At 45.8% G+C, this 26,425-nt stretch overlaps 1 protein-coding gene across 1 annotated transcript in view; it reads right to left on the bottom strand.

Moving 5' to 3' along the window:
- Positions 1-26,425, bottom strand: part of LOC136678935 (E3 ubiquitin-protein ligase RNF166) — a 27,368-nt gene continuing 943 nt past the window's right edge. Inside the window, exons 2-6 of the mRNA XM_066657133.1 lie at positions 8,885-9,041; positions 8,470-8,582; positions 5,423-5,537; positions 4,804-4,911; positions 1-4,697 (exon numbers count right to left, since the gene is read on the bottom strand). Coding sequence (XP_066513230.1) covers positions 4,632-4,697; positions 4,804-4,911; positions 5,423-5,537; positions 8,470-8,582; positions 8,885-9,041 — 559 coding nt within the window. The 3' untranslated portion in view covers positions 1-4,631. The remainder of the gene's footprint in view (positions 4,698-4,803; positions 4,912-5,422; positions 5,538-8,469; positions 8,583-8,884; positions 9,042-26,425) is intronic.

The raw sequence follows: 26,425 nt of genomic DNA on the forward strand, positions 1-26,425 counted from the left end.
TCAGTGGTTTTATTGAGGGGGAAAACTGCTACAAATACATTGTATAAGTATCTTATTAAACCTCAGACAGCGTTACAGCTTCAGAACTCCATGTGGTTGTTAGCATCTTATCATTCATCACTATTATTACTGTTATATTATCATCATCATCATCAAGTCATGATCCCATTGGGAGTGCACACAATGCACACGCACACACACAAATCATTGGATCAGTGATGGAGCCAGTATTGTTTTAAGGCTCCCTGCTGGAACGGGGCTTGTCCCAAATCACTGTGTGGTCACTAAAAGCAAGGAGGTGCCTGTCCCCTATTTATTTATTCAGACACTGCTGGGCCAGGCCTCCTCCAAAACACCGCTGCTAACAGCGGTAGTGCCCTCTGCTGGACACAGTGGAGTCCATCACCCATTTCAAGTCAGGGAAGATTATGGAAGTCCTCACACGCAGTCTCCCCCACACAGAGAATCCCAACATTGACATCCAGCGGTCCTTGTCCATTCATGAGCCCCAGAATGTCACAGTCTGTGGTTTTGAATCCTCTCATCACAGTCAGCTCCTCAGTTCCACAATCGCAAGAATTCATTTGTATATGAATGTACAAGTGAGAAATACGAAAAGAAAAAAAATAAAATAAAACAAAACATGAAAATTATACAGTTTCTGGACCATTCTCAAAGGGACGGGAACAGAAGAAAAGGGAGTACAATATCAAAAAGTTTAAAAACCTACATGTTATGCTACAGCTGTGGACATGAAGATTATTTGCACATGGCATTTTACAAACACATAGAAAAGAGCATCGATAATAAATGAGGAAAAAGGTTCAGGGGGATATGGGTCGCTCCGTCCCTCAGTTCCATGTCCAGAGGCTTTTTTTCAGTCCAAAACCAACACAAACATTACGAGAATGCGATGCCAGAAAAATCCACATTGCGCTCTTTCCCAAAAATCCTCAACTCCAGCAGAACATTACTCCACAAACACATTTTTTTATTTATTTTTTTTTTTGGAAGAAAAACAACACCTAAATATCGCTTTTTGAGCAATAATTTTGAACAATAAAAGGTTTAATTTATTATATTCATTCACTTGTACAAACCTCTATTCCAAAATCGTCGGGACAGTTGGATCAGAACATGCGTTAATGGTTCTTTCACAGTAGAGCTATAGTTATCCATGCCATTGGCTCTAACACACCCCACACCACCTTCCTGTCTGACCGCCGCTCTTAAAATACTGGGTTAATCAGTGGTGCATTTATACACAAGGTGGCCAAGGATGGTGTGATACAAAAACGTTCCTGATTCGTCCACTAAAACCCGTCTGAATCGCCTGATGTAGGAAAAAAGGTGGTAAAAACATTGTGAATTTAATTTGCCTTAAATATATGTGGTGCCTATTTTTAAAATCAATAAATCTGCATCAAAAACATCTGAAACTGAGGTTTGTATGTTTTTTTTAATGATATTCTTCGCCACTAGGCTCTTGGTTGTAGTTCATTATCGCAATAAAACAACACTGATTTGTGCAGCATTCCACCATTAAATCCCTTTTCTGCTTCATCCTCCCTTTTCCCCCTAGAACAACAACGCAACACACGTCTGTGACGGCTGTGAAACACACTTGGCCGTACGCAGCCAAGACTAAAAACACTGGAACAGAATTCCTACTCATTCGTCAAGACATTTAAAAAGTCAAGGTGCAATGTTTTGAACATGCTGCTTCATAAACACGTAGGTGATCCCACCTTCCTTAGGATTAAAACCTACGCCACAATAACGAGGCAAAAAACTCGTAATCCTGCTATTTATATTTACAACAATTTTTTCAGTTTCCCCACAGCCCCCCGAAATAAACAGCCTCTTAATGGAGGAGTTGCATCAATGCGTCCGAGCATCAATTAACACACTCCACCAATAAATCTCGCAGGTTTTATATTCACACATGGCAGTTCCAGCCTATTCCTCCTCATGAGTGCACGCAGACACACACACACACACACACACTGTATTCTTTAAGTAGACCAACATTTACCAAGCGCTGTTTAAAGAACCAGCTCAGTCTCAAGCTGTTCTTACAACAAAACAAAAAAACACTCAAGTAAAGCATTTTTCCCTTATTTTCCCAAATCCATTGCATTCACACAGAGTCACGTCTCTGCAGGCGGCGAATCTTTGTCTGTGAACGAACTGCTTTAATAACCATCCATTTTAAAACAGACATAACACGATATGATTGTGACACGCTCGGGAAGTTGGATTAACTAAAGCTAAATTAAATACGCGGAGGAAATGAGCACAAAAAGTGTCTGACAGAAGCAAACGTTTCCCTATTCATCTCCTTTGCAGCCTTCTGTTAAAAGGGCACTTTGGCCAAAATGAAAAGTGCAACCATCCATCCGACCCACTCAGCTCTTACAGCAGTTTGGCAGTGGTTCGTAAAGCGGGATTTCCAGGATTAAATAAAAGAAGGAAACCTGCTTCTGATGAAACTGAAGGTGGAAAAGGAAAAGGTGCATTGTGAAAAGCTAAAGATGTGGGGTAGACAACAGCAACTGGAGGAATCTGTATCCGATGACTAGTTGAGGCTAGTGCTAGATTGTTGATGCTAACCAGCACCAGAGATGTACATTCTAACTTTTATTAGAGCAGGATGAGATTCACTGGACGTTACATAAATGCTAGTTTTAAACACCGGTTTGAGACGTTCCCTTATCCCTCAGGACTCAAATTCAGAGCTGCTCACAGTTCCATTTTAAAGGAGTTCTCACTTTCGACAAGAAAAAGCAAGGGCAGCTCTGACTTGCACAAGTTTAGGCTGATTTTCCAACACCTCCCACTCCAGCTTTCCCTTTTTGACTGATCCTGGTTTGAGCCTGAAACTAATGGCCTTGCCGCCTGTGGCCAAGATCTAATCAAGTCTGCCGTGCCCTCATTCAGAATCCATCAGCTATGGCTCATGCTAATCCCCCCCCCCCCTCGTGTTAATGTACACCTCTGAAATCCTCCCACACTCCTGTCCTGGTCCACATCTGAAAGCGGACAGTGCTGTACAAGCTTTAGAAGCACATCGTGCAAGCTCTAAAACACAAAAACAAAGATGTGAAACTAGGCCCTGAATGACTGTGGTTTCATGCTTGTCTTCCCATGATGCTAACCCTTATGGTCAAGTGCCACCTAGTGGTCGAGCTACGTGAATACACACGGTCTGTCGTTTCCATCGGTCATAAAAAGGAAAGTAAAACTAATATCAACACACCCTCAGGAGTTTGATGCGTGTACGTCCTCGGTATTAGTGCACCATTTGAAACTGAAACTGTTTTTCCAAAAATATATATATTTTTTTTCTTCTAATCTGATGCTTCGTAAAAAATATTGTAGCAAGGTGTCCAGTTAAGAGCAGAGAGAAAGATAAATGCAGTTACTAGCATCCTGTTGGAGAACTATAAAACAACATCAGTACTAGAATTCAGTCATGTAGAAAAATCATGAGAAGTGCAAGTGTCCACGACGATTTAAAAAAAGGGGGGGAGAGAGAGTATTGGGACGAACCGAAAACGCTTCATGATGGTGTTTGGGGAATGGGATGAAAACTGAATCAGCTCATACTCTCTGTGCTGTACTGGTATTGCCTGAAGCTGAAAAATCATCCCCAGTCACCCACAACACGATAAACCCACACTGTCCTACATTAGAGACACTTAACACTTGCTTCCTTCAGCTCACATTAAAGGTACAGTCTGGAGAGACTCTCTCTCTCTCTCTCTCTGCTGAATGTAAGTCGTAGATGAGGCAGTCATCACAAAATCGGTCACCATGGTAATAATGGGGTTGCTGTGGCACAAGGCCATCGGTGCCAGTTTAGCGACTGCAGCCAACACAAACACATCGTCCAAACCCAGTCATATCACTTTCCATCCAGCAGAACGTGTGAGATGTGTGCCGGCTTTTCCTGCTTGCGCCCACAATCTGTGCATGTTTGAACATTAGAGAGAGAGAGAGAAAGAGAGAGAGAGAGAAATGTACAGAAAGAACATGGAGAAAGATGTGGCAGTTAAATGGCATTGTGAAGATCTCTGTCCCTTTTACTCTCCTCCACAAATGCAATGTTTTTTTTGTGTTATATTCCAAAGATAAGAAAGTGGTGACGTCATGCTATTCGTTATTGACTGCAGCAGTTTGTGACGGTGTCCCGCCTCCGTCCACTGGAGGGAGTGGAGATGTCCCGGGAGAGTCTTGTCCAGAAAATTCGACTAGCTATGTGTGACTGGACCCAGGTTAAGGACCGGTGGAGCAGCTACCTGGTGCATTGGCTGCTGAGACAAAGACAAAGAGGGAGATGAAGTGAACAGACACTGAGACTGAAAGGAAATAAAGTGAGAAAAAAGGGAAGTGGGATGTTTGGGCTGGAGGTGGACAGAGGAGAAGTTCCTTCATATGGCCACGGTGTAGAGGAGATGGTGGGATGTTGGAGAGGCGAGGCTGACTGGAGGAGAAGGTTTGGACGCGGTTTTGAGGAGAAGATGCTATTTTGGGAGCGCTTCTTGGAATTGGAGGAGGAGCTGGAGGAGGTGATGCTGATTGATGGAAAAACTGGGGAGAGGATGCTGACTGGTGGAGGCTGCTGGGTCTTAGTTCTCGGACAGAGAGAGGGCCAGTGCTGCCTGCAGTGCTGCCTCTTCATCAATACTGTAGTCCTGTAAACACACACACACACACACGTTATGCAAAAATGCGTATATTACTGAGTACTCATGGTTACAGTAACTGAAAATATCTGTGTGTGTGTGTGTTGCTCCTCACCACAAATGTGTCATAGGAGAACTTGTGCCGGTGTAGGAGGTGCTGCAGGAAGTTGGAGCTCTTGTAGCTGGGGTCACCCCAGGGCATGGCGGAACACACTGGACACACCTTGCCAAAGAATCACACACAACATTTAGAGAACACTGTGCATGAATGAGGGGGGAAAAATAGCATCATACCATCTTTACAATCAACCTCCCCCCAAACACACCCACACCGGTCCAATAGTACACTAACCCAGATCAATACGAGCGGTGTATGACTGGGCTTCCAGAACATACTGGATGACAGGGAATATTCATCCAATCACAGTAGGAACACTGACACTGAAACTGTTTCCATCCACCCATCTCACTCACGATGTACAGCAGCCCCCCCCTCCGTAAGCTCTAGGGCAGAATTACTCAAGCCAGGTATGTCATTTCAATTTATTCCTGGTGGTTTCTCAGTCATTTTCAAATCATCTGAAGTGCTGTTCATCATTCGGGAGGTAGGGGTGGGGGGCACACACCCAAACCAAAATCGGTATGAGTTTTAAACCCCGAGCTTCAGAGCGAGTGACCAAACAAAGCTTTCTTAACAGCCTCCAGTTTTATCACCTGCCGATCTTCACACTCACCACTTTGTTGGGGTCGTTGCGGTGGTTTTCCATGCAGTGCTTCACCAGCTCTTGTTGGTCCAGGTTTCGAGCTCCACAGTAGGGGCACACGAATGTGGATCTGTTTGGAATATTGCTGCGAGCAAAGGAAAGAGAGTCAGCTTTTCGTCCTGCAGCAGGAATCAGCCAATTGCCCTCAGCTCCACAAAAAAAAAAAAAAAAACACTTTTTACAGAAACTCATGTCCCAAAACGTCTGATGCTTCACAAAGAAAGCAGGGTTTCTCGGTCCATAATGGATTATAATTATTCGTTATTGACCAAAACAGAAGGCCAGCTGCAGTGGTTACAGTAGTGTACTACATAATAACACACATCTCATAATAAAATCTAAATATTCACTCAATGGAGACTGAGAAATGGGGAATGCCATCTGTGAGGGGTGTAATATCTCACCTCTTACTATGAGCATAACTTCCATGCAGCTGTAATGTGGGGCTTAAGGTGGACTTTCAGGTTTGAGTTTCAGATCTGAACAAAACTGATTGTAAAGGCCTGGATGAAGAAAGCTCTTAGCACAGAAAGGAAGCATGCATCAGTTCGCCTGAGTATGGAAATGTGTTAGCAGCTGCTGAAACACAAGGGCATAATAAATCTCATTCTGATCCACTGCCATGGTGGTAAACACAAGCTGTAAGTTTATTCTCTTATTAATTACCCTGCTAATGCGGGTGGGCTGGTTATTATTACTGTGAATCCGCTGGGAATTCGGGATGGGAACACATGCCATTCCATAGCCAGGAATCAGACTGCCAGGAAAGCATTGATCTTTAAATTGACTTCATTTAACTGGGTTTCACGCAGGTCCTGTCCAGCTCAGTACCTGCCTGAAGTAGGCCAGAAGAATCTGCCCATGAAATGAAGTCCGGACTGACACTGTTGTGTTCATTAAAATGACCAGAGGTGAATGGATAAGAAACTCATGGAGCTGTAGGCAAAGTGCAGCATGCAGAGATGAATATAAAAAAATGATGTAACCATTCATTCATTCATTATCTGTAACCCTTATCCAGTTCAGGGTGGCGGTGTGTCCAGAGCCTACCTGGAATCATTGGGCGCAAGGCGGGAATACACCCTGGAGGGGGGCGCCAGTCCTTCACAGGGCAACACACACACACACACACACACACACACACACACACACGGACACGGACACGGACACGGACACGGACACGGACACACACACGGACACGGACGCGGACACGGACACGGACACGGACACGGACACGGACACACACACGGACACTTTGAGTCGCCAATCCACCTACCAACGTGTGTTTTTGGACTGTGGGAGGAAACCGGAGCACCCGGAGGAAACCCACGCAGACACAGGGAGAACACACCACACTCCTCACAGACAGTCACCCGGAGGAAACCCACGCAGACACAGGGAGAACACACCACACTTCTCACAGACAGTCACCCGGAGGAAACCCACGCAGACACAGAGAGAACACACCACACTCCTCACAGACAGTCACCCGGAGGAAACCCACGCAGACACAGGGAGAACACACCACACTCCTCACAGACAGTCACCCGGAGGAAACCCACGCAGACACAGAGAGAACACACCACACTCCTCACAGACAGTCACCCGGAGGAAACCCACGCAGACACAGGGAGAACACACCACACTCCTCACAGACAGTCACCCGGAGGAAACCCACGCAGACACAGGGAGAACACACTAACTAGGATGTAACCACAAAAATAACATTCACAGTAGTGCAATGTGTGTCCCTAGCTGACAAACCTCAAGATCCCATTAAGCATCTATGGAAAATAACATGCCGTTACTTATTTTAGATCAAGCCTTAAGGAACTAACGAACGCACTTTACTGAGTTCTGCTTTCCTTGGGGTGTAAATATAAACAAAACAAGCACAGAAAATCCTGTTGTCATCTCTCAGCATGAGGAAGGTGAAGGGAGCATCAACAGAAACAGGCCAAACCTTCACTGATCGTCGTAAATACAACACACAAACATTCACTTGCTCAAAATTTATTAGGGAACACAGTTCCACAGCGATTATTACTGGGGTTTTATACCCCTCTAGTTAAAGGACGATTGTGGACATTGTGACTAGCATCATGTGCAGCTGCTCCCATTCAATTTCTTGGTTTTATCTGGAGATTATTCATATGGTGTGTACACGACTGGGTCCAAAAGAGGACACCTTTAAGTGACCTGCAGTTACAGTAAGGAACTCTGCCTTTCAACATTTTTAGTTTATCATGATTCTTGAGTCATTACTCTGTGTGTGTGTGTGTGTGTGTGAGAGAGAGAGCGTGTCTGACAGCATGCCTGAAGAACAGAAAACTTTCTGAGTTTGAATTTCAAAGCCGTTTGTAACTCCGGGTGTGTGCAGACCCGGGGAGAGCTGAGCGCAGCGGAGAAAACTAGCATCTCCCCAAAGGCCTGCATACTCTTTAATGTATCAGCACAAAGAAGAACAACAACACAATCTCTGCAGGCCCCTCTACACACACACACACACCACAGCCACTCTATATTCAGCTGACACAGGAGAAAGCAGCCGTTCCACTTTACGCCTAGGGACCCCAACCCCACCCAGCATGGCTAAACGTTCTCTTGGTTTCGACACACAAACTTAAAAGTAGGAGTAAGGTGTGTGTTACTGTAGAAATAGTTCGACCTGAACTCGGTGGGACATCTGTAAAAAAAAGCCTTATTTTAGGTCAATTCACCAAAGAGGAATTCTGCAATGTAAGGGATTACGCGTTATGAATTAGTGATGGCTTTTATCGTCTAACAGCAATAACCGTGTCGTGATAATAATCCAACATGAATCTGCCGTTTCTGATCACTCATAGTGGTCTCCAAGAATGACGGCAAATTACAGACCACCAAGAGAAACCGCAAGCTGAATAACCAGGTTCAATGTTGATAAAGTACTGAAGTCACAGACCCTTGATAAACTACCCTACGTTGCGTAGAGCCAAAGTAAAGCTCCCCATTCACTCTTAAGACGTTCCGATGCTCACCTGGGGATAGGCTGTGAAGTGGGGACCACGGGCATGAACTTTGGGCAGTTGGCCATCTGTTCCTGAACCTTTGTGCAAGACGAAATATGAGATCTCATTTTGACCAGTGTGACCTGTGTGAGGAATAGATGGATATTAGACAGAGGATAATTTTCATTCCTGATGAATTTTACAGTGTATTACACAGCCTTCATGGCCCTGCAGTACTCTCGGCCCTGTGTGTGCTAGGGCAAGGACGTTAGAGCTAACGGGGTGTAGTTTGACTGAGCTTTTCGTTGGCTTCTGCTCATGTTAGTGCCCTGTATTATGCTGTGCTCTGAGATCTTTGTGGGGACCTAATGTAACAATACACCAATTAAACAAATACCCACGTGTGTGTGTGTGTGTGTGTGTGTGCGCGCTAGGGCATGCTCACCTTTTTGCTGCACCCACGGCAGGGGGCTTTGTAAGAGGAGAGCTGTTTCTCCACACTGGAGGACTTGTCCACTTTCTTTGGGTCGAAAGGCATACGGCACAGGGGACAGAGCGGGGACGTCACCTGCAGACATGGCTGAAGACAGTCTCCACAAAACCTGCAGATGTATACACAAACAAAAACAGCATTTATCCATTTCAAATCCATCAACTGGGTTTCAATAAAAACACCAAAAGGCATTGAAAGCCAAAGGCTAAACCTCGTGGATAATTATCATGTTGCTAAACTGTGATAGTAAAACTACAAATGGATTTAAATACAAACAATGCCCTGGAAAAATAGCAAGCCCTTTATACAGCATTCCTTCTCCAGGGATGGCTCTGTGAACTTTGGCGGCCTTCAGAGTTTTCACAGATGCGCGGAGCACTTTGCAGATTTCTGAGGCCCAGAGGGGCCGAGCTCTTTGCTGCTCCGACTGACAAGTCTCTGCGCTCGAGCTTCACGAGGGCATGGAGCACTTGGCCAAGGCTCTCCGTGTCGGCATGACTCAGCGAGAGGGCAGCAGCGCAGAGAGCACTGCCCTGTCCCTCTCTGACAGATGAGCCTGGGGTTTATGGGATTGTTGAAGCCGTGAATCATTCCGGGTTTTTCTGCCAGCCCTGTGCTGTGGTTTATGGGCCTGTCGACTCCAGGGCTGGCACCTAACGCAGACCCCTCTATCACTGTCCTCAAAATATATATGTACAGTGTCCAGTGAAAAAGAAAGAGAAAGAGAAAGAGAGAGAGAGAGAGAGAGAGAGAGAGAGAGAGAGAGAGAGAGATAAGTGAGGGAAGAAAGGACAGGAAGAAGGAGGGGATGACAAAGGGAATATGAGAGACAGATTGTGTGTGTGTGTTAGGGCATGCTCACTTTTTTTCTGTGTGTGAGAGACAGAAAGAGAGACAGAGAGTTAGAGAGAGACAGAGAGAGAGAGAGAGAGAGAGAGAGAGAGAGAGAGAGAGAGAGACAGAGACAGAGACAGAAAGAGAGACAGAGAGAGAGAGAGAGAGAGACAGAGACAGACAGTTAGAGAGAGACAGAGAGAGAGAGAGAGATAGACAGAGACAGAGAGAGAGACAGAGAGTTAGAGAGAGACAGACAGAGCGAGAGACAGACAGAGACAGAGAGTGAGAGACAGACAGAGAGCTAGAGAGAGACAGAGAGAGAGAGACAGAGACAGACAGAGAGTGAGACAGAGAGCAAGAGACAGAGACAGACAGAGAGTGAGAGAGAGAGATGTGAACAATACGCTACACTCTTTTTGATGGTCTGCAAAGTTAAATGGAGATATGCAATAAACTAAAATTCTGAAGCCTGCTTTTTCAGTGCCTCCAATGTGTCAAACACTGCTGGGTACTTCTCTGCACTCAGACAAGACCAGGTGATTCTCTGTAATTGAGGGCAAACCTACAAACCCAAAAACAAAAAGCCACAGTCAAGTTTCAAAAGCATATATGAAGCCATTGGTAAATAATTTGGCTAAAAAACTAATAAATAAAAATGTTGTTTCTGACTGTGCCTGGCTTGTCTAAGTTAATCATGAGGGCCTAAACACTACGGGCTAAAGCTCTGACTGGTCCTGACTTTGGCCGACTGCAAGTTCAGTCCCGGGTGACACCACAGCTGTCTTTACCTGGGGAGATAAGAAAGCGTAACACAGGCGTCCGTCAGCTCACAGAACAGTAACTGAGTTCAGGAATAACCGATGTTTAGGAGAAGGACTCCGTCTGAATCACTCCCTCCTTTCAGTCTACTGTATTATAAAATCCACCATCTCTATCCTCTACCAGCATTTCCTGTGATGACCTTTGAATACCCCACTACCACTTAATTTCCTCCCTATTCCTATTACGACCCCTATTCATCACAACGTTGAGGTCCAGACTTGTAGCTAAATAAATACGTCTTGGAGCTAAAAGGAGAAGCTGTCCAGCAAAAGCAGAAGGATGAGAAGCAGAACCCAGTCATATGGCCTCCTCTCGTGATACCGAACATGACATTGCTTATTCTAACAAGAGTGACTTACAGTTTGAAACACGATATAGAGTTGAGCTCATGCTAAATTCTGAGGCAATGATAGCACATGGTGCAGCAGGTAGTGTCGCAGTCACACAGCTCCAGGGGCCTGGAGGTTGTGGGTTTGATTCCCGCTCCGGGTGACTGTCTGTGAGGAGTTGGTGTGTTCTCCCCGTGTCCGCGTGGGTTTCCTCCGGGTGCTCCGGTTTCCTCCCACAGTCCAAAAACACACGTTGGTAGGTGGATTGGCGACTCAAAAAAAGTGTCCGAGTGTGTGAGTGAATGTTTCTGTGTTGCCCTGTGAAGGACTGGCGCCCCCTCCAGGGTGTATTCCCAGCTTGCGCCCAATGATTCCAGGTAGGCTCTGGACCCACCGCGACCCTGAACTGGATAAGGGTTACAGATAATGAATGAATGAATGATAGCACATTGTTCCTGTACAAAAATGGGAATCAAAACATCATTGGTTGTGTGGAGGTTTACGTACTACGCTGAACAAACAACTGCAAAAAACACATGAACCTTAGAACAAGATGCAACACTGCATTCATCTTCCCCATTGACAAAACCCATGATATTCATTCATTCATTCATTGTCTGTAACCATTATCCAGTTCAGGGTCGCGGTGGGTCCAGAGCCTACCTGGAATCATTGGGCGCAAGGTGGGAATACACCCTTGGCAACACACTCCTCACAGACAGTCACCCGGAGGAAACCCACGCAGACACAGAGAGAACACACCACACTCCACACAGACGGTCACCCGGAGGAAACCCACGCAGACACAGAGAGAACACACCACACTCCTCACAGACGGTCACCCGGAGGAAACCCACGCAGACACAGAGAGAACACACCACACTCCTCACAGACGGTCACCCGGAGGAAACCCACGCAGACACAGAGAGAACACACCACACTCCTCACAGACGGTCACCCGGAGGAAACCCACGCAGACACAGAGAGAACACACCACACTCCTCACAGACGGTCACCTGGAGGAAACCCACGCAGACACAGGGAGAACACACCACACTCCTCACTGACAGTCACCCGGAGGAAACCCACGCAGACACAGAGAGAACACACCACACTCCTCACTGACAGTCACCCGGAGCAGGACTCGAACCCACAACCTCCAGGTCCCTGGAACTGTGCGACTGCCACACCTACCTGCTGCACCACCGTGCCACCCACCCATTATATTGCAAAGGTTTAATTACACATAAATCTCGTCACCTGTCAGAGGAAGTCTTAGGAAACCAAATGCCATTTCTGCCATAGGTATTGAACATAACAATTCCAACATCAAGCCCATTTACTCCCCTCTGGCATGCTAATGACCCAAGACCAATTTGAGAGTAAAGTTAAGACCCACAATCAATTTCACACCAAAGCCGAGGCCATAGAGGGGCAATAATTACAGAGTGCTCAGGATCGGTCCCAGAGTGATCATGAAAGTGAATCGTAATGGTAACGGGAATTTATAGTGTGTGTGGAAAGACATCCTGAAGGTTATTTCAGTCTTCTGTGTTTCTCTTTCGACCCCTTTTTCTCTCTCATTCACGGTTGCTTTGAACATCCTCCGTTCAGACACTTCAGAGTCATCCTCACTCTTCAGATGACTCCTCGAGTCAAAGGCAAACGCATACAGAAGAGATGGAGACAGAGATAATCAATGCAATCCAATTTCCCTCAGCTCTCAGAGAGCGCTGCACAGGGGAGGGACACACATGAACACGCCTAACTCAACAAACCTGGGAGTAAGGCCTCTTCAGTTAAATATGAATACGCTTGATGATTTCGGTAATGTGTTCCACATCGGAGTGATGGTTTTATTCTTTCTCAAACATTGAAATCTAATCAACACCCAGGGCTAGGACAGGGCACAGTGACCTGTACTGATCTTTGAGTACCTGTAAGAGTTAATGAATAACATTCTGTAGTCGTAAGACTGAGATGGCTATTGAGTGCGCCTTTGTTCAGAAACTCCACTGCGACTTTCCTATAAAAATTTGCAGAGGTAGGGAACTGCCACACAGCTCTAGGGACCTGGAGGTTGTGTGCTCGAGTCTCGCTATGGGTGACTGTCTGTGAGGAGTGTGGTGTGTTCTCCCTGTGTCTGCGTGGGTTTCCTCCGGGTGACTGTCTGTGAGGAGTGTGGTGTGTTCTCTCTGTGTCTGCGTGGGTTTCCTCCAGGTGACTGTCTGTGAGGAGTGTGGTGTGTTCTCCCTGTGTCTGCGTGGGTTTTCTCCGGGTGACTGTCTGTGAGGAGTGTGGTGTGTTCTCCCTGTGTCAGCGTGGGTTTCCTCCGGGTGACTGTCTGTGAGGAGTATGGTGTGTTCTCCCTGTGTCAGCGTGGGTTTCCTCCGGGTGACTGTCTGTGAGGAGTGTGGTGTGTTCTCCGTGTCCGCGTGGGTTTCCTCCGGGTGACTGTCTGTGAGGAGTGTGGTGTGTTCTCCCTGTGTCCACGTGGGTTTCCTCCGGGTGACTGTCTGTGAGGAGTGTGGGGTGTTCTCCCTGTGTCCACGTGGGTTTCCTCCGGGTGACTGTCTGTGAGGAGTGTAGTGTTATTATTATTATTTTTTTTATTATTATCGTTACACTTATATAGCGCCTTTCTAGACACCCAAGGACGCTTTACAATCTACACTGCTCAGAACGCTCAATTCACACACAGTGTGTTCTCCCTGTGTCTGCGTGGGTTTCCTCCGGGTGACTGTCTGTGAGACGTGTGGGGTGTTCTCCCTGTGTCAGCGTGGGTTTCCTCCGGGTGACTGTCTGTGAGGAGTGTGGTGTGTTCTCCGTGTCCGCGTGGGTTTCCTCCGGGTGACTGTCTGTGAGGAGTGTGGTGTGTTCTCCCTGTGTCAGCGTGGGTTTCCTCCGGGTGACTGTCTGTGAGGAGTGTGGGGTGTTCTTTCTGTGTCTGCGTGGGTTTTCTTCGGGTGACTGTCTGTGAGGAGTGTGGTGTGTTCTCCCTGTGTCAGCGTGGGTTTCCTCCGGGTGACTGTCTGTGAGGAGTGTGGTGTGTTCTCTCTGTGTCTGCGTGGGTTTTCTCCGGGTGACTGTCTGTGGGGAGTGTGGTGTGTTCTCCCTGTGTCAGCGTGGGTTTCCTCCGGGTGACTGTCTGTGAGGAGTGTGGTGTGTTCTCCCTGTGTCAGCGTGGGTTTCCTCCGGGTGACTGTCTGTGAGGAGTGTGGTGTGTTCTCTCTGTGTCTGCGTGGGTTTTCTCCGGGTGACTGTCTGTGAGGAGTGTGGGGTGTTCTCCCTGTGTCTGCGTGGGTTTCCTCCGGGTGACTGTCTGTGAGGAGTGTGGTGTGTTCTCTCTGTGTCTGCATGGGTTTTCTCCGGGTGACTGTCTGTGAGGAGTGTGGTGTGTTCTCCCTGTGTCTGCGTGGGTTTCCTCCGGGTGACTGTGAGAAGTGTGGGGTGTGTTCTCTCTGTGTCCACGTGGGTTTTCTCCGGGTGACTGTCTGTGAGGAGTGTGGTGTGTTCTCCCTGTGTCTGCGTGGGTTTCCTCCGGGTGACTGTCTGTGAGGTGTGTGGTGTGTTCTCTCTGTGTCTGCGTGGGTTTTCTCCAGGTGCTCCGGTTCCCTCCCACGGTCCAAAAAACACACATTGGTAGGTGGATTGGTGACTTAAAAGTGTTCATAGGTGTGAGTGAATGTCGCCATGTGAAGGACTGGCACCCCCTCCAGGCTATGTTCCTGACTAGCACCCAGTGATTCTGAGGCCTTAAGAGAAACGGTTGACAGGCAAAAACACCCCTCCTCTAAATTTCACTAGAGTGATTTGAAGGGAGTATTCTCTGTGCAGCTCATGTCAGAGAAGGAGAAATGAGATGAGACAGGAATGAGCCATCTGCACTGCTCTGTCACTCACACACACACAAAGGTTAATACAACAAGCTGAAGTGCTTAAACAAAAACACACGCTCTGAAATACGACAGACTTAAAATGTATCCTGAGAAAACCTTGGGCTGTTTCTGTTCATCACTCCTTGTTGTTCTTATGCTCTTGTGTTTTAGCTACATATAATATGCGCCTCATATTGAGCAACACAACGGTGCAGCTATGGGCTGTGGTTTGGTTTTATCATAAAGAGATTTGTTTGAATCCCAGTGATTAAAATGGCAGTCCCTAAATATCGCTGAACACAATGTGTTTTTGCTGAAAGTGATAATATTAAATATTGCTGCTGTAAGTGGATATTCAAAGCCGAATAAACAGAAAAACATTAGTTTCACAGAGAGAGGTTGGTGTGCGTTGGTGGGACTTCTCTGTGGGACCTGGTTTCATCTCACCGTCCATAAACACATGTTGGCTGTGTGAAATCATCCACAGGTGTGTGTGTGTGTGTGTGTATGATCGGGTGAGTGTGTGATGCCCAGCGCGAGGTCCTGGGCCCACTGCACCTCTGACTGGGATTAAACAGTTACAGAGCAGTTACAAAGTCACTTCCTCAGCAGAGAATTGAAGACGAGGTGGTGTTGATGTGTGATGTGTGATGAGGTGATGGTGCCACCCTGCGTCACATTCATCTCCCTGGACTCCACACACCCTCAGGCCTATGGCAGTGGTCACTTTCAGCCAGAAATCAATTACAAAACCTCAGCATCTGGCTCTTCCTCTGCCGTATCGGACACACGTGCTAATTCATGTTAGGTTCATTGATGCGCTGATGATTAATTTAGTGCTAACTGAGCTTTCATCCTATTCATATGTGCACACAGAAAATGGTTATTAAAATCACCCCAAATCAAAATCCAAAAAACAAAACAAAAACATGTTAAGCTTCACTTTAACGAAATTAAACAGAGTGCAATTAGCACCAAGCGGATGTGAGTGGCGTTTTGTGCGACAGACAAAAAGAACTTAATAAAAGGCTTTCTTTAATAAACCACTGTGTTTGGGTCTGTGTCTGAACATCATTTTAAACGCTGGCTTAGCCCATTTCTTTCTTTTTCTTTTTCTCTCTCTCTCTCACCCCATTACTTTACCCTCTCTCCGTCTCTCTCTCTCTCTGTGTCTCTCTCTCTTTGTGTCTCTCACTCTCTCTCTTTGTGTCTCTCACTCTCTCTCTGTGTCTCTCACTCTCTCTCTTTGTGTCTCTCACTCTGTGTCTCTCTCTGTGTCTCACTCTCTCTCACTCTGTGTCTCACTCTCTCTCACTCTGTGTCTCTCACTCTCTCTCACTCTGTGTCTCTCACTCTCTCTCACTCTGTGTCTCTCACTCTCTGTGTTTCTCACTCTCTCTCACTCTGTCTCTCACTCTCTCTCACTCTGTGTCTCTCTCTCTCTGTGTCTCACTCTCTCTCACTCTCTCTCACTCTGTGTCTCTCACTCTCTCTCACTGTGTCTCTCTCTCTCTGTTTCTCACTCTCTCTCTCTGTCTCTCACTCTCTCACTCTCTCTCTCGCCTTATTCTTTCTTTCTTTCTTTCTTTCTCACCTTTTTCTTTCTTTCTTTCTTTTTTCTCTCTCTCTCACCCAATTACTTCTCTTTCTCTCTCCCTCTCTCTTTCTCTCACAATCCTTCTTTTGCCCCCCACCACCACCACCCCACACATAACAGGATTCCTGCTTTGCCATCTTATTTTGCAGTGGTGAATAATTCAGAAGGCTGCTGCGGCTTTCCTACTTTACGCCTTCCTGACGCAGGAACACTCAGAGACATAATCCACCTCTTGCTCTAGAACCTAGAACAGGGTTCCCGACTAAATTTGGCTGTGTTACTCTTCTAATGACACAAAATGAACAAACACTGAGAAAATGGCCCAGGAAGGAGTGGGAGGCCTCCGCGGAGTCTGAAAATAACTCGGTGCTGCTTTCAAACGGACGAAATTAGAACAAAAGGAGGGACACGAAGACTCATCCCCAGCACAATTTCATGCCGTAAAAACAAAGTCAAATAAACTCTGTCTAAGCACCAGAACACAGCCCACGCTCAGATCATTAACAGCCTTCATACAAAAGGGATTTATTTTGTTTGAGGTTTACGTTACACACTGCTCCACAAGGGGGCGCAGTTCAGTGCTGTGTTCAAAGACAATGTGTTTGTGCAATAACTCGATGATTACTGAATATTCCTTAAACACTGATTACACATCGGAGGTATGTTCACTTATATTTTATTACATTTATGTTGCTCTTTTTATCCTACGTTTTATTCATTAATTACTCCACGAGCAAAACTGAGAGAAAGACAAAGATAGTTTGTAAAAATGATTAAAGAGGGGAGAGAAAGAGAAATACAAGAGAGAAGAAAAACAGACGTGGAGAAGAGAATGCTCTGCTGCAGTGAAGAACAGGTTCTGTTGTTCTGAACAGAAAGAGGCTTAAAGGAGTGATATGAGAGAGAGAGAGAGAGAGAGAGAGAGAGAGAGAGAGTGAAGCTGTTCCACTTCTCAGATGAGTGTGAGGAGATGGAGGATGGAGGAGATGATGAGGATGAGGCGCGGATCTCTTCTGTTCTCTTAAGTCTGCTGGAGAACAGTTGGCCGTTTTCAGACGTAATTGGATCTTTATGTGGGTCACAGCTTTAGAGCAGCCTCAGCATGGAAACTGAGACAAGGAACTCCTCACTGATTCACTTCATCTTCCTCATCCTCCTCTACTGAGACTAAAGAGCATCTGTTATTCCTCGCCATAACACTGCTTCTACTCCTACACAGGAAAAACAGGCTAAAGAGAAAACAAAGTGTCTGACAGAGAGAGAGTCAGAGACAGAGACAGAGAGAGAGAGAGAGAGAGAGAGAGAGAGAGAGAGACAGGGACAGGGACAGAGAAAGAGAGAGAGAGACAGAGACAGAGTGTGAGAGAGAGAAAGAGAGAGAGAGAGAGAGAGAGAAACAGAGAGACAGAGAGAGAGAGACAGAGGGAGACAGACAGAGAGAAACAGAGACAGAGAGACCGAGACAGAGAGAAATGAAGTGAAATTAAATTAAGTGTAAACAGAGAGAATGAATGAGAAATAAATAAAAACAGAGTGAAAAAAGAAGGGAGAGAAAAAGAAATAAAGGCAAAGAGAGGGTGAAAAAATGAGATTTAAAGAAAGATGTAAAAGGAGAGCAAAAAAGAACAAAGTATGAAAGAGAAGGACAAAAAGATGAGAAGAAAGTGAGAGGAAGCGGTGAAGAGACGAGGAAGAAAAGAGGGAGATGAAAGACAGAGTGGGTGAGTCCCTGGGGCTAGGCCTCCTGTTCCTCTGAGTAGCCGTGATAATGCTACTTCATACGAATTCAGCTCGCTTTAAAGCGAAGGTTTACAAACACACAAAGCAGGTGAGAGATTTAGGCAAAGTGCCCTACCTCCCTCCCCCCACCACTGCACCTCGCCCAGACGAGCAGATGGGGGCTTGGGTTTGGTGGGATTAGGATTAACGCAGGTCTTTACAACAGATTTCACAATGGAACCTCGTGTGCGTCCCACGGCAGGTAGAGAGCCTCAGTGCTGGGGGTGAATGATGAGATCGGAATTGTATTGATATCGTCACATAGTTCCAGCATTGTGTGATTCCAGATTACAGGAATTCTGTAAAGCCGCTTCACCATATCATCAGGTGTAAACAGCACTATGCGAATCAAATTTTAAAAGATCGATAAGCTTTGGATTTCACTGATGTTTCAAATGGCGTGTGACCGTCCTCATGCTCCGTTAGCTACAGACATCTGCTCCAAAATTAAAATGATCATTGTTTTAATCAGGGGGTTACAGTCCCACTGCAGGCTCCAGGCTCCTGGGATCCATCCTTGCTTCGGGTCACTGTTTTGAGGAGTGGAGTGTGTTCTCCCTGTGTCTGTGTGGGTTTCCTCCCACAGCCAAAAAACACAAGTTGGTAGCGGGAGAGGCAGTGTGACATTGTCCACAGGTGTCAGTGTCAGTGACTGGATGAGTGTGTGATGCCCTGTGATGGAATGGCACTGGACACACTGCAACCCTGATCTTGATGAACTAGACACAGAAGATGAATGAATGAAGGCATAAGGAATATAATGAGAACATCTACATCCTACCAAACTAACCATGATTTCATAGACAGCACATAAGTGTTTCTAAATGAATCTGGGAAGTAATAACTTGAAAGAACTCCATTCATTCATTATCTGTAACCCTTATCCAGTTCAGGGTAGCGGTGGGACCAGAGCCTACCTGGAATCATTGGGCGCAAGGCGGGAATACATCCTGGAGGGGGCGCCAGTCCTTCACAGGGCAACCCACACACTCACACCTACGGACACATTTGAGTTGCCAATCCACCTACCAACGTGTGTTTTTTGGACTGTGGGAGGAAACCGGAGCACCCGGAGGAAACCCACGCAGACACAGGGAGAACACACCACACTCCTCACAGACAGTCACCCGGAGTAAACCCACACAGACACAGGGAGAACACACCACACTCCTCACAGACAGTCACCCAGATCGGGAATCGAACCCACAACCTCCAGGTCCCTGGAGCTGTGTGACTGCGACACCTACCTGCTGCGCCACCGTGCCGCCAACTTGAAAGAATTGTTCTATAATATACTCACACTTCTCAGCACATAATATCCATAGAAAAGCATAGACCACTATAATAAGACCTTCTGACGCAGCCTTACTTAAGAGCCCAAGGTCACCACGCTCAATGCCAAGTGTTGTCTGGAAGGGTATAGCCCCCCAGTACTGGGCTATGGAGCAGTGGACCCTGAAACGATGGAGTTCCCTACAACGCTTTGGAGATTAATTAGTGTTTCTCCAAATAATCATCCAGCATCAGCACCTGATCTCACTAACGTTCCTCAGAGCAACGTTCCAACATTTAGTGTGAAGCCTTCTCAGAGTAAAAGTAAAGTTGGAACGAACTCCTGGATACGATCCCCACAATTTCAGAAACGCTTGGACATATTGTACAAACAATGGAAAATCCTGAATCGCCATGTTGGCCCAAAGCAGAGAGTCTTTAATTAGAATATCTGGCCAGTTTGTAGAGTGTAGTTCCTCCTGAGGACCTGTGGGGACACCATGGAGCTGACAGAAGCAGCTGGATCTCTAGAGAGATCGCACTGTTCAAAATGAGAATGTGGGGTACAGTCTCTCTCTCTCTCTCTCTCTCTCTCTCTCTCCCCTTTCTCTCTCTCTCTCTCTCTCTCTCCCCTTTCTCTCTCTCTCTCTCTCTCCCCCTCCCCTTTCTCTCTCTCTCTCTCCCCTTTCTCTCTCTCTCTCTCCCCTTTCTCTCTCTCTCTCTCTCTCTCTCTCTCTCTCTCTCTCTCCCCTTTCTCTCTCTCTCTCTCTCCCTCTCTCTCCCCTTTCTCTCTCTCTCTCTCTCTCCCCTTTCTCTCTCTCTCTCTCTCTCCCCCCTTTCTCTCTCCCCCCTTTCTCTCTCTCCCCTTTCTCTCTCTCTCTCTCTCTCCCCTTTCTCTCTCTCTCTCTCTCTCTCTCCCCTTTCTCTCTCTCTCTCTCTCTCTCTCTCTCTCCCCTTTCTCTCTCTCTCTCTCTCCCCTTTCTCTCTCTCTCTCTCCCCTTTCTCTCTCCCCCCTTTCTCTCTCTCTCTCTCTCCCCTTTCTCTCTCTCTCTCTCTCTCTCTCTCTCTCCCCTTTCTCTCTCCCCCTTTCTCTCTCTCTCTCTCCCCCTTTCTCTCTCTCTCTCTCTCCCCTTTCTCTCTCTCTCTCCCCTTTCTCTCTCTCTCCCTCTCCCCTTTCTCTCTCACTCTCCCCCTTTCTCTCTCACTCTCCCCCTCTCTCCAGTGGGGGGCAGACACAAAGCTACTAAAGTGGACAGAATTAATTGATTAAATTCTGCGTTCTCAAGAAGACATGATTAAAGTAAGAAACAGAGCCTACAGAACGTAATGGTCAAAAGTTTGTGGACACCTGCCCATCCAACATTTACTATTACTGTCCAATATCGGTCCTTTATACGTGATCAGTCCTTCATCAGGTGCTTCACATAAAACTGAACAGATCCTGCGATGTCAAAGAAAACATATTTAAGATTCACTTTCACCAGTTGCACACAAGGGAAGCACACACACAAATGCACACACAGACCCATGAACACATGCACGCACATGTACACACGCATGCACACACGCACAGAATTCCTGGAAGGTCTTTATTCACGCCTCAGATGCTCCAACCTCTCCATCTTTACTGAAAGGTTCCAGCACCTCAGAACAAGCTCCAGCTGAAGGAGCCTCGGTTAAAGCTTTAAAGCACAGTCTCACTCCCTCAGGCTTCTTCTATATATAGACTCTCCTGTACAGAGTTGTCCTGAAATGACACAGCCAGGAGAGCCTGGCGTTTTGTTTACTGCGTGTGTGTGTGAATGTGTGTTTTAACACCAGAGAACCACAGACAAAGGCTCACACTGAGAATCGTCTGCTTGTCTCATTAAAAATGAAGCTGTAATGAGCCTGTGATGTATCTCTGTCCCTGATACGGTCTTCTAGTAATGAGAGGATGAGTGTGAGACCAATGTGTGTGTGTGTCTCCTGTGTGCGCTCTCAGTGCTGGGACGTCATGTATTTTTTAACCTTGGCGATGGTGAAAAGAAGGCGTTTGATGTGCAGGTCTGCGAGCTGTGGGCCTGATCTCTTTCTGGAGGCTGGGAATGTACAGCTCGGGATGAAGGGATGAGGGGAAGCCTCCAAGGGGGAGATCAAAGAGTAGGATGTCTCTCAGAACTGGCCCAGGGAAGTACTCTGCTAGGGCTGAGCAATAACATGATAACAATGATTATCAGAATTTAATATGTCTTGATTTTCAATAGAAAACACATCTGAAGTATTTTTAAAAAAAGGTCCACCGTGCTGGACCTCAGTCCTGCAACAACTCCCTTCACTAGGTGGCACTGTGCTCACTTGCCAATCATTTACAGTGACTTATATGTAGGGATCGACATGCTGCCTTCATCTTCCACTCATGCAAATGTTCAACAGGCTTCTGTTAAAGGCAACCTATGGAACAGGAATAGAGCAAGATGCTCTCTTTTTTCATACTTCGTACAACATTCTGAGGTCTTTACACTGTCCAAACACCTCCAGATGCCATCTCTTGACCAAGCCTGAGCTACCGACGCAGAGAGAGAACACCTGAGGCGTTTTGGAGCGAGGCATTCAGTTTGTATCCCACTTACAGAGCCAGGGCTGCATACAAACACAGGACCATTTTTCCACCACGCAAACAGACAGGAATAGTGAGGAAATATCCTCTGAATTTTATAAAAATGTTAATGGATTACAAATAAAGGTGAATCATGGACATCACCTTTAACTGACTAATTGGAAGTTAGCCTTCTCCTGCAAGTGTGTTGAGCCATACAACGACTGTCGCTTGAACTGTAAAGGAGACTAATGGTTTCTTCTGTTGTGTTGAAAATCCACACAAGGCTTAAGGCCCCTACAGGTCCTGTAGTGTACTGCAGTCTGTCTGAAAGCTTGCTGTCCTGTAAGAACATATCATTTAGACCATTAAAGGCTAAGCAGCAGCTCTATGAAAGTGTCAAACAAATAAATACAGTGGTTGAGTTCCTAACTTGTGTTTATTGAGAGTCAGAAAACATGTTATTTCTTACTAATTGAAGGAATAAGGTTTAAAAGACTGTTGGTCCCCCCCCCCAGCGGTGTTGGGAAACTCTAATAGGCGTCTTGCCTGTGACGTAGATGGTGGACAACACTCTAGAAGCTGCACTGAATTTAATGCAAAATGATGAAAAGGTGTGTTGTTTTTGGCTGCAATCATTCAATGTACAGTGGGACATCTGTGAACAAATGGCCCAAAGATCCCAAAATATCCAGAAAATGGACTAAATTTGTCCACTTTAAACGGGCACTTTGGAAAGGACCCTCCGCTCACTCCGTTATCTGTAGCTCATTTCACTGGCGCTTTTCCAACAATATGGGCATGTAAGGACACCAACGAAAGGTGTTCAAGAGCCTCTGTAACATGGAGGTAAACAGGGTAAGGACACTCACTTCGCCTGTTTTAGTTGGTGTTAGTTAACGTTAGCTTGACTCGCTAAACTCGGTGTCTCAGATTATACTCGGCTACGTAGCTGCATTACGGAGGTTTATAGTGTCGGATGAATTCGAGTTCGACTTCGATCACATTTACAAGAATAACGGTACCTCTACATTTGAGTTTAGCTTATTGCTAGGCTGTTGTCATGAATAATGTTGGTTATTTAGCTAGATACTGTCATAACAGTCAGTCATAACGGTGTTTTACCGCGGCGTTGTTCAGCTGTTGTCCACCAGTGACGTCACGGTCGCGTTCAAGAATCTCCGTAGCGAGCTCGGGTTTTTCCGTCAATTTAATAAAATTGTCAGTTTTAAAGGAAATTAAGCTGCTATTTTCATTTTAATTCATACTTATATCTGTCAGTAACTACAATAATGTCAAATATTCATGGAAGTCCATTAAGACGTGCTTAGCCTTTAAAAGTGACCTACATATTAGCATTAAATTAGCGTGTTGTGAAAAGTTAGGTCCCCCAGGACACGATGAGCATATTAAGTAAACAAAACTCATGTCCACATGATGTCTGGGTTCATTACTGAACCGCTGTTACGGATCAGCACCAGGTAATAATTCTTTGACTAGACCATGGCCCCTTTTATGTTGAAAGAGGGAGCCATTTGAGATTTCGGAACAAAAAAAAAAAATATCCTCCGCCTTGTGCGTGCACTCTCTTTATCTCTCTGCTCTCTGTCTTTCTCTTGGGAAACCATAAAGGAAACCATGAGGGCTTCTGCCTGGTCTGACCCTCAACCCACACGAGTGACATCTCTTCTGAAAGAGATAAAGACAGAAACCAAACCCTACATCTGTGCAGAAAAAGAAGTCGTTCACAACACCCCAACAAAGCCCCTCATCTGTATGAGCTCCTTCTGTTTGTACTGGTTAAAAATTCATCCTCCTAAAGGGCAGCGATGGCTTGTCGAGCAGGACGTGGGTGATGGTGATCATCTCGGACTCAGCTCAGAGGTCTGACGCTTTCCGCCGCTCTGTTATAAACACTTCAGCTCCTCAAACAGCACACAAGAGAATGTAGGACCTTTAAAAAGGGAAGCCAAAACAGCACCGCAACACCGCAGAGGAACTCCTGCTGAAAAACGGACAGCAGCAAAGCAATAACGTACATTTCACAACCCACGTCACGTCATATACAACTGTTAGACTTTGTTTTACACATCATCTGATGAACAGCACAGGCTCTGCACTACAGATAGATACACGACTTTGGCACGAAATACAAACCTAGATTAGTCTCATTGACCCATCAGTAGCACAACACAGGGCTACGAACTGAAAAAAAAAAAAAGGTCAGATTCACTACCTTTTGAAGTGTATGACAAACATTTACAGCTGCAATCCACTTGACCATACGCTACATGGACAATTTATGGTGGACACCAACTCAGTACATGTTTCTTCAGGAATAAAAGTCTATATCGATACATTTTCTAAGAAAGCTACATGTTAGACCAGACGTTAGAACATTTCTGTGAGTATTTGACTGCATTTAGCCACAAGAACATTAGTAAACGCTGGTACAGAGTTTGGAGGATTATTTCTGGATCACAAATGCCACTCCAAATCATGCCTATAGTACTGAGTGCTGCAGGGGAACAGATAACTCTGTTGCCTAGTGTTACTCTTATTAATCTTCAAATAAATCTGTACAAAAATAACGTGTGTGTGTGTCCCCATCAAAAACAGACTGTGAAGCGTTTGCGAAAGGAAGGTGCATGAAAACCAAGCTTCCTGTTTTGCACAGAGTGGCCCTTATTCATCAAAATGTTGTAAAAGCGAGGTCAGATGTGAGGTGTTAAATGAGGACCTCTTCATCATCTGACTGAAGAAACCTCTGTGTGACACAGAAACAAACGCACAATTAGAGCGCAGTTGATGAATCAGCTTCAGTGCTGCTTTTATATTATATACGTTTAGCACACCATTATTCATGTAAAAGTAATCAAAAACTAATTGGAACTGACATTCAGAACTTCTAATCAACAATCTATATCATAGATCTGTATCAATTACATCATAGTCTATATCAATTATATCGATTATTTTTATTCTGTGATGTCCCCACTGTGTGTTCATGTACTGTCCCTTTAAAACCACGCTACCAAGCTGTAGTCACGTGACTCCGCCCCCTATCTGCCACATGGAGGAGAACCTAAACGCCGAGGCCGACCGAGCGACTCGAGCTCGTACAGCGTCTGTGGTTTGGACGTGTTGCGTTTTGACTTTAATAAAGATGACACTGAACTAAACGACGTCAAACGTAAACACTGAGTAAAAACAGTTTCAGCCAAAGCACAATCACACACCAAATATAAACAGAGCTCAGAAAACGAGAGAGGAACAAGCTTCCAGCGACATTAGAAACACTACCCCAGCTTTAACACTGGAGCATATTTACAGCACAGGCCTCGTCACTGAACTGTGAGGGTCACAAACACAACAACAAAACAATCGTTCATTAATCGTAATCGTGGTAAAATGTACAATTAATAAATGTACAATTAGTCACCAATTCATGCTGAGGTTATAAGGAGTGTTTTAGCAAATCAGAACAAAGGACATTTGCATATTTGTCTAAAAGGCATGAAACTGCCCGTTTACTTCCAATGCACAAAGAGGTTGGAAAACAGTGACATGAAAATTAATGCCAAAATATCAAAACAAAACAAAAGCCATGAGCGTAAACGTACAATAAAAATACAAGGTGTAGAAGAAACAATGCCCCATATCTGAAGCATATGAGATAAAAATTAACAAATAAATGTCAGGTAATCAATGAGCACCGCAGTGTGACGGAGGGTCGGCAGCTGTGTAAACAAAGTGTCCGTCCTCCAGCCCGACTGCAGGAAATCCCCTTCCTCTTTTTACCTAATCCTGCGCAACAGTCACCTCACTTTCACTTTGCCTGCTGTCCACGTTATCTTAGACGCAGACACAGGACGCAGGCTCATCAAACGAAACGCAGCATCCCACACACACTTTGCTTGCTTTGTTCTTTTTTTCCTCCCCCTTCTTTACACTCCGCAACCCCATCGAGCATCTCTCGACATGCATCAGCCGCACTGAGGCCAAAACGGCATCAATAACAAACCTTCACAGGTCTGAAAAACAGCTGAAAAGGTCAGTGTACAACCTCCTGAAAACCCGTTTCTCTTCTCAGGCCCCTGAAACTGCGCTCTGACAGGCAGATAGATGAGCTACAGTAACAAAGGAGCAGCACTGCTGTGTTAGTGTTGGCTTGAAGGCAACAAAGGAAACAGCAGCAGCAGAGCTCCACTTAGACCTTCAGAGCTATGAAGTTAGAGCCACTTTTGACAGAATAAAGAGCAAGTTAGCCATTGTTGGCTGGTCCAGTTCTTCACGTCCAGCAACAGCTGACAGCAATCCAGAATTCGTGGATTTAAATTATTCACACGTGAAACAACAGGGTGATGCTTTGATGCTTTTCCTTTCTGTTCCATCGTTCCA

This window comes from Hoplias malabaricus, chromosome Y (assembly GCF_029633855.1).
Source record: "Hoplias malabaricus isolate fHopMal1 chromosome Y, fHopMal1.hap1, whole genome shotgun sequence".
In the NCBI taxonomy this organism is placed as follows: domain Eukaryota; kingdom Metazoa; phylum Chordata; class Actinopteri; order Characiformes; family Erythrinidae; genus Hoplias; species Hoplias malabaricus.